At 48.7% G+C, this 7,086-nt stretch overlaps 1 protein-coding gene across 1 annotated transcript; it reads left to right on the plus strand.

Moving 5' to 3' along the window:
* The first annotated feature begins 3,927 nt into the window (after positions 1-3,927).
* Positions 3,928-5,709, plus strand: LOC109762663 (uncharacterized). Its single transcript, XM_045231051.2, has one exon. The coding sequence runs from the start codon at positions 3,953-3,955 to the stop codon at positions 5,309-5,311; it is 1,359 nt and encodes a 452-aa protein (XP_045086986.1). The 5' UTR covers positions 3,928-3,952; the 3' UTR covers positions 5,312-5,709.
* The last annotated feature ends 1,377 nt before the right edge of the window (positions 5,710-7,086 follow it).

Genomic DNA, 7,086 nt, shown 5'->3' on the forward strand with positions numbered 1-7,086 from the left:
TTCTCCAAGCCAAAAAGACCAAATGGGGGCAAGAAAGATACAAAAGAAAAGAAGAAGAAGAGAGGAAATGATGATTTGAAGAATGCTATGGAAGTTATTGTGAAGGCAAGAAAGGAAGCGAACGAGGTGAGGATGGATGGCAAGGATCCAAGATGCGGCGGCCGAGGAGAGGAGGTTGGCGGCCAGGAGGGTAGCGGCCGAGGAGAGGAAGGTGACATTGTAGGAGAAGAATTGGCCATGGAGGAGCGATCAAGATTGTTGGAATGGGAGAAGTACTTGTTCTTCATGGACACACATACACTCGGAAAAGGAGTACGTAAATCTTTCCCGTGAAGAAGTCTTGGTCCAAAAAAGAGCCATAGCCATGGGAGGCATGGGAGCTACCATGGGAGACATGGGTAGCTTCGGAGCTACTATGGGAGGCATGGGAGCACCTACGGGGGGCATGGGTGGCTTCGGAGCTACCATGGGCTGCATGGGAGGCATGGGTAGCTTGGGAGCTACCATGGGAGGTATCGGTGGCTTCGGAGCTACCATGGGAGGCATGACTTTTGGATCTCTCATGGGGGCATGGGAGCACCTCCGGGTGACATGGGTGGACGCATGTCTTCCGGCACGCGACAATGAAGTGGAGGAGGAAGAATCATCTTCAGATGAGGAGGAAGAATCGGAGGAAGAAGAAGTCGATGATGATGTGGCATGATTGTTGATGTGCCATTTGTTTGTGTGAACTTTTATGTGTCATGAACTTTGTTGGGTGATTTTGTCTATGCCATACAATTGAACGATGCTATGTCTTTATTTTGCACATTTGTTTAATGTTTGAAACATCATAATATTTTGGAAATGAACATGTAAAATTATATTTGCAAACGTTGACTGCTCGCGCGTCATATTTTGCAGCGGACGCTTGAGCCAGCGCCCTGCTGCGCGCAAAAAAAAACCGCTATTTTGGGCGCTGTAAAATGTTTTAACACATCGCGCGGTTGCACATATGTTAGAGATGCTCTTAAAAAAAGGTGCGTTTTACATGCGCCAGAACCAACGACCAAGCCAGCCACAGGCCTGATTTTGCATGGGCTAGCATCAACGATTGGCAGGCCAGGCTCAGGGTGGACACGGTCCGGGATGGTCCAGTCCATGACCGAGCCAGCGTTTGGACCGGCCGCCGGCGGCCCGGCCCGGACCGGACCGACCAACCTAGCGGTCCTGTTTTCAGGGACCAGACCAGCGGCCAGGGGCGGAGCCCAATGGGCCAACCATATAGCACAGGCTACAGGGTCCGATTTGTTTTTACGTACTAAATATCAAGTTTTTGGCCCAGGGCAATAGGGTAGGCGGAAAGAGTGCTACAGGGCCCATAATACAAGGCGCGCCAGGCCTCCTTTGGTCCGCTTCCAGCAGCCCATCACGCACCAAGCCATCTAGCAACTAGTCAACGATCTATGTGGCTTCCCGTATAGCGAACAAAACAATCGATCCGAGAAAAAAGGCGTACAGCCGCGCACAGCGATTCGGCGACGTGTGCAGCGGCCGGCGGCGATCGGTCGATCCAGGGATTGAGAACCTGTGCAGCGGCGGCGGCGATCGAACCAAGACTCCAAGAGGCAAGAGCTAGCTAGTAGGTACTTCTATTGTAGCTGCTCTTTCTGCAGGGTTCGATTTAAATTTTGGAAAATTGATCTATTCCTGAGTCCCGACGAAGTGACGATTCGAAGCAGCCCGCAACAGTAGCACGGATCTGTTCCTGTCTTCCTCGTCGATCCGAACGTCCGCACAGCAGCGGTAGCCGGCACCGGGGGCGTCGTAATTTTCTCTTCTTCTCTCTTAGCAATATATCAATGTGTTTTTGATTTTTTTTGTCTAGATTAAGGTCATCTATTGAGTCGAATTTACCCCTTATTTATGTTGTTTGTCCAACATATTTTTGTATGTTGCCACAATTAAATCAATAAAATTGTTGCTAGCAGATTGAATGACCCGGGCAAGATAAAATTGATAGAACATTATCATCCAAAATCTGAAAGATCTGGTAAGAAGAAAACACTTTCTGAGGCATTTTATTATGTTCTACTCCCTCCGTTTGTTTTTATAAAACGTTTCAGACAGCTTGCTTTGTACTGTTTTGAACAGTGTTTGAATGTCTAAACGTCTTATAGAAATGAACAGAGGTAGTACTTGAAACTGTAATTCTAGCTTTGTTATTGTAGGTTATTGAGCCTTGGTGTCTGATAATGTGTTTTGGAATTTGAGAATGCAAGACATCCTTTTCAATAAATTTTGTCGTTTATTTTAGCATTATATTGAGCAGTGTGACTGTTGGATTGTTTTTAACCTTTTATAAATCGACTTCTATTATGTTTGGTAATCCGTGTTACAAGCTATGAAACGCACCTTTGTTTAACACATCGGTTGCTAGATTTTTTTTTGCAATGGTTAAGTGGTGCATCAGGATAAGATTAGCCCCAGCTCCGCCCCTGCCAGCGGCGTCGAAGCCCGGGCCGGACCGAGCGGACCGGCAAACAACCACCGGCGGCGACGTCCATGGGTGAAGCGGCGAGGTGGGCGACGTGCGCGGTACTGCGGTGAGGTGGGCGACGTGCAGTGGAAGTGCGCTGGGCGGCGTGGCTGTTGTTTGATTGACCTTCGATATAGCCATGAACCTGCGCACGTTATATTCCTTGCTGTTTTTTCGGTTGCATGCAAGTAATGTAGGGCGTGCATGAGCCCAAGATTTTCTCTGTGCCGGCCTTGCCCTGATTAGTGGATCAAATCTGTCGTGAAGAAGGTCGTCAAATGACGCCATGATTATCCTAAAAAAAATGACGCCATGATTTTTGGATCAAACCCATTTTCTCTGGTACTTTCTATTTTCTGTTCGAGTCAATAAAAGGAACGGCAGCGTGGGATCGAAGATGCATGATTATAGGAAGTCGCCGCTATTAAATTTAGCGCTTTCCAAAACAATATTATACTTGCCTAATTTGTTGGACGCAAACGTCACGGCCGATCATTTCTCCCACGATCCAAAAATCACGGCAGACGTTTCTCCCACGATCCGATTGGTGGATTGCGAGCGTGCGTGCTGGGCTAAAGCGGCTCCCGTCGCAATTGGTCTCTACCGCGAAAAGTGCTTCCATGGCAACAAATACCGCTGCCATGGCCGAAATTGATTCAACCGTGCAAAGGTTGGGGTTGATGCCATGGTCAAGAAATCCAGAGCGGCTGCGGTGCACACACGACAGCGGAGGCGAGCGGCGGCAAGATGCTAGGACGACACGGGGAGGTAGAATGGAAGGAGAGGGCAGTCTTGGAGACACGGTGGTTCACCTGAGGGCTGCCGGTGGCCGCGAAGACGACGAACTGCGGTGGCTGTGGCTGTCTTTTCTCGGTCCGCTCGGTCGGACCCGAGCGGACCGGTTAAAGACCGGACCGGACCGACATTTTTTCGCGCCGAATTTCGCAGACATGGCAGGATGACATGGCCTCATGCAGGTTAAAAATTAGACTCATGTGAACGCTGATATAAACATTGTGCATGTTAAGAGAGCATCAGTACTACATGTCCACATAATGTAGTTAACGTCAGCTGGTGTTGTCCACTTATCGCCAACGACCGATGACCAACGACTCTAGAGTCTGTTTGACTAGGCAAGAGCTCGGCTCGTAAATAAAAACATAAAGAGTACTACACATTTGCTATTCAAATGCGCGTACATTAATGGATGATGTGATATCTCGGCTATCTTGAACCATGTATATTGTTGATCGGTTACTTTTATTGTGGCAGTAGAAAATTGCCACATAATATAACTACTTCCTTCCAACTAAGATACCATTAGGCATATGTCTACCTCAATAGCCGACGACCTGCTTGACTCAAGAGTATATTTATGAGCCCAGCTCCGTTGGTCACTCCCCAGTGCTGTCGATCGACAGACAGGAAGGCGCCATGGTACTTCCCACAAAATTAATATTGTCGACCATCCACCTTGTGCTCCTCGGCGTCCTCCTCCTGCTGGCCGGCACATCGAGCTTCCAATGCAGCTCCGTCGACCAAGCCACCCTCCTAGCTATCAAGAAACAGTGGGGAAACCCCTGGCAGCTTGTATCATGGGACCCCGTCGCCAACGCCGACCACTGTAAATGGACCGGCATGGTCTGCGGGGGCGGATGCTCCGGGGCTGTGACGGGGATATCCTTGCCGAGGCTCAACCTTACCGGCAAGGTACCGGAGTCTCTGTGCGACCTGCCGAGCCTTAGCCGCCTCGACCTCTCCTACAACAACCTCACCGGCGGCTTCCCCCGTGGCCCGCTCTACAACTGCTCCCAGCTCCGCTTCCTCGACCTCTCCTACAACGCCTTCCACGGGGTCCTTCCGCATGACATCAGCCGCCTGTCACCGGCCATGGAGCACCTCAACCTGTCCACAAATTACTTCAGTGGCACCGTGCCGGCCGCGGTGGCCGGGCTTCCGGCGCTGAGGTCGCTGATTCTTGACAAAAACCAGTTCACCGGAGCATACCCAGCGGCCGAGATAAGCAAGCTCGCCAGGCTCGAAAAGCTTACGCTGGCCTTCAACCCGTTCGTGCCGGCGCCTGCGCCGCTAGAGTTCTCCAAGCTGACCAACCTGAGCTACCTTTGGATGGGTGACATGAACATGACCGGTGAGATCCCGAAAGCCTACTCGAGCCTAGTGAACCTCCAGATGATGGCTATATGCGAGAACAATCTCACCGGCGAGATCCCGGCGTGGGTCTGGCAGCACCCAAAGCTCAAGTACGTGTACCTGTTCACCAATGGACTCACAGGCAAACTGCCGCGCAAAATCACGGCGGTGAATTTGATAGAGCTTGATGTGTCGGATAACCAGCTTACCGGAGAAATTCCAGAAGAGATTGTTAACCTCAAGAACCTGAGCATACTGTTCATGTACACCAACCAGCTCTCCGGCACCATTCCAGCAAGCATAGCAATGCTTCCCAATCTCAGGGACATCAGGCTATTTGAAAACAACCTCTCTGGCGAGCTGCCGGCGACGCTATGGTCGTTACCAAAGCTGATCATCTTGGATATACTGAACAATGGTTTCACCGGGGCTTTACCAACCAAGATACCCGAGAACATCCAGTGGCTTGATGTGGGGAACAACAAGTTCTCTGGCTCCCTGCCAACATCGGCAACAGGGCTGCTGGTGTTCAGCGCGGCAAACAACCTGCTCTCCGGCGAGCTACCGGCCGACATGAGCAAGTTTGCCAAGCTTACACGTTTGGAGTTGTCCGGCAACCAACTTACTGGTGCCATACCATGATAACAACATCAGTCAATTTGTTGCAGAAGCTCGGTACAGTCAACTTGTGCACGATTCGGTTTGAAGTTCCTGAGGTGTAAGTTGTAACCAAACAGTTAAAGTTTAAAAGAGATTTGGTGTATCGTGTCGAGCTAGAAAACCTATCTAGCAGGGCCGCGTCATGTTGGGTCAAACAGTGGGCATGTTGGATGCGAACTTCCTAGCAAATTTTCTAAATCCCTGCAACAATGTGAACTCGAAGATGATGGGAGAATTGGTGTCATACTGTTTGAAGGCGCAACATCATAATGAAGTGGCTGGCCGGGTCTAGTCACCGGAGATGAAGACGAGCTGCCAAATCTTTGCCGTTCACTATATATTATATTGTTTTATTTTCATTAAAGGACTATTTTTTTAAAGGGATCAGATCTGTTCACTAGTAGAAAAACAGGGCTTTCGTTCAGGCCTGGCCAGCCCATTAGTCCCGGTTCTGCACGAACCGGGACCCATGGGGTGCATTAGTTCGGGTTTGTGAGCCCAGGAGGCCAGCCGGGGCCTCGTGGGCATTGGTCCCGGTTCGTTTGGACCCATTTGTCCCGGTTCTAGGCATGAACCGGGACCAATGGGCCTCGTTCCTGGCCCACATACATTGGTCCTGATTCGTGGCTAGAACCGAGGCAGAAGGTGGAGCTTTAGTCCCGATTATAGCCACGAACGGGGACAAATGAGTTGCCAATATATACCCCATCGCCACGGCAGAGCACTCCACAGTGCTCTCTTTTTTCTGGCTGGCAAGGGAAGGGCATTTGGGTGCTCTAGCTCACCTCCTATGCACATGAGGTGTTCGATGAAATGTCTGAGCCACACTAGTTAATCTTTCTCCTATCGAAACTCGACCTCCGAGCTCCATTTTCCCCGAGATTTGTCTAGGTTTAGCGGTCCGTCACGTCCCGTCCCCGTCTTCACCGGCGTCGATCGCCCGCGCCGATCTGTCGCCGGCACCACCCTGGCGAGCCTCTTGTTCTTATCTTCTTTCTGAAAGAAAAAAAATTCTTACTTCAGATAGATACTTGTCTAATTTTCTTACTTTTATTATTCCTTGTTATTATATAGTGCGATGGTTTTGGTATCCGCCCCCGTCGGCCCTCGTCCTGTCTATGATTCGGATGTGGTATATGTTATCTTTTTATAACTATTTGGTTCATTTATTGTTTATGACAATTATGCCGACCAACGTGACATAGATTTTATTTATCTAGGAGGTGGTTGAACCGGAAATTCCAACGGACCCTATTGTCGAGAGGTTAAATTTAGTTGAAGAAGAAAACAATAACTTGAAGGAAAAAATAAAAAAATTGAGGAGGAGAAGATGATATTGGAGTTGCATGTTGCAGATGTCGTCGATGATCACAAGATCAAGATGGATGCAATGCAGTTGAAGATTAGAAAGATTAGAAAATATGCCATTCATACCGAGGCTTGGTATCATTATGCAGTTGGATCAATTGTTACCTTGGTTGCGATTATGATCGCATTTGTTGTTGCATTGAAATGTTTTACATAATTTCAATGTATGGTTTAATTAGATGAAATGATAATACCATGCCAACTTTCAACCTTTTCAGAGTTAATTTGAAATGCTTTTCAATTTCAGGGTCTTATAGCTCAACATAATCAGTAAATGCATGAAAAATAACAAATGAAGTCAAAAAGGGTTGGAAATTGATGATGTGGCTTTGAATGGTGCATTTTGAACACAGAAAAAGTCTGGAGTTCAAAAAAGTGAAATCCCTTTG

Source organism: Aegilops tauschii, chromosome 7 (assembly GCF_002575655.3).
Source record: "Aegilops tauschii subsp. strangulata cultivar AL8/78 chromosome 7, Aet v6.0, whole genome shotgun sequence".
Lineage (NCBI taxonomy): Eukaryota > Viridiplantae > Streptophyta > Magnoliopsida > Poales > Poaceae > Aegilops > Aegilops tauschii.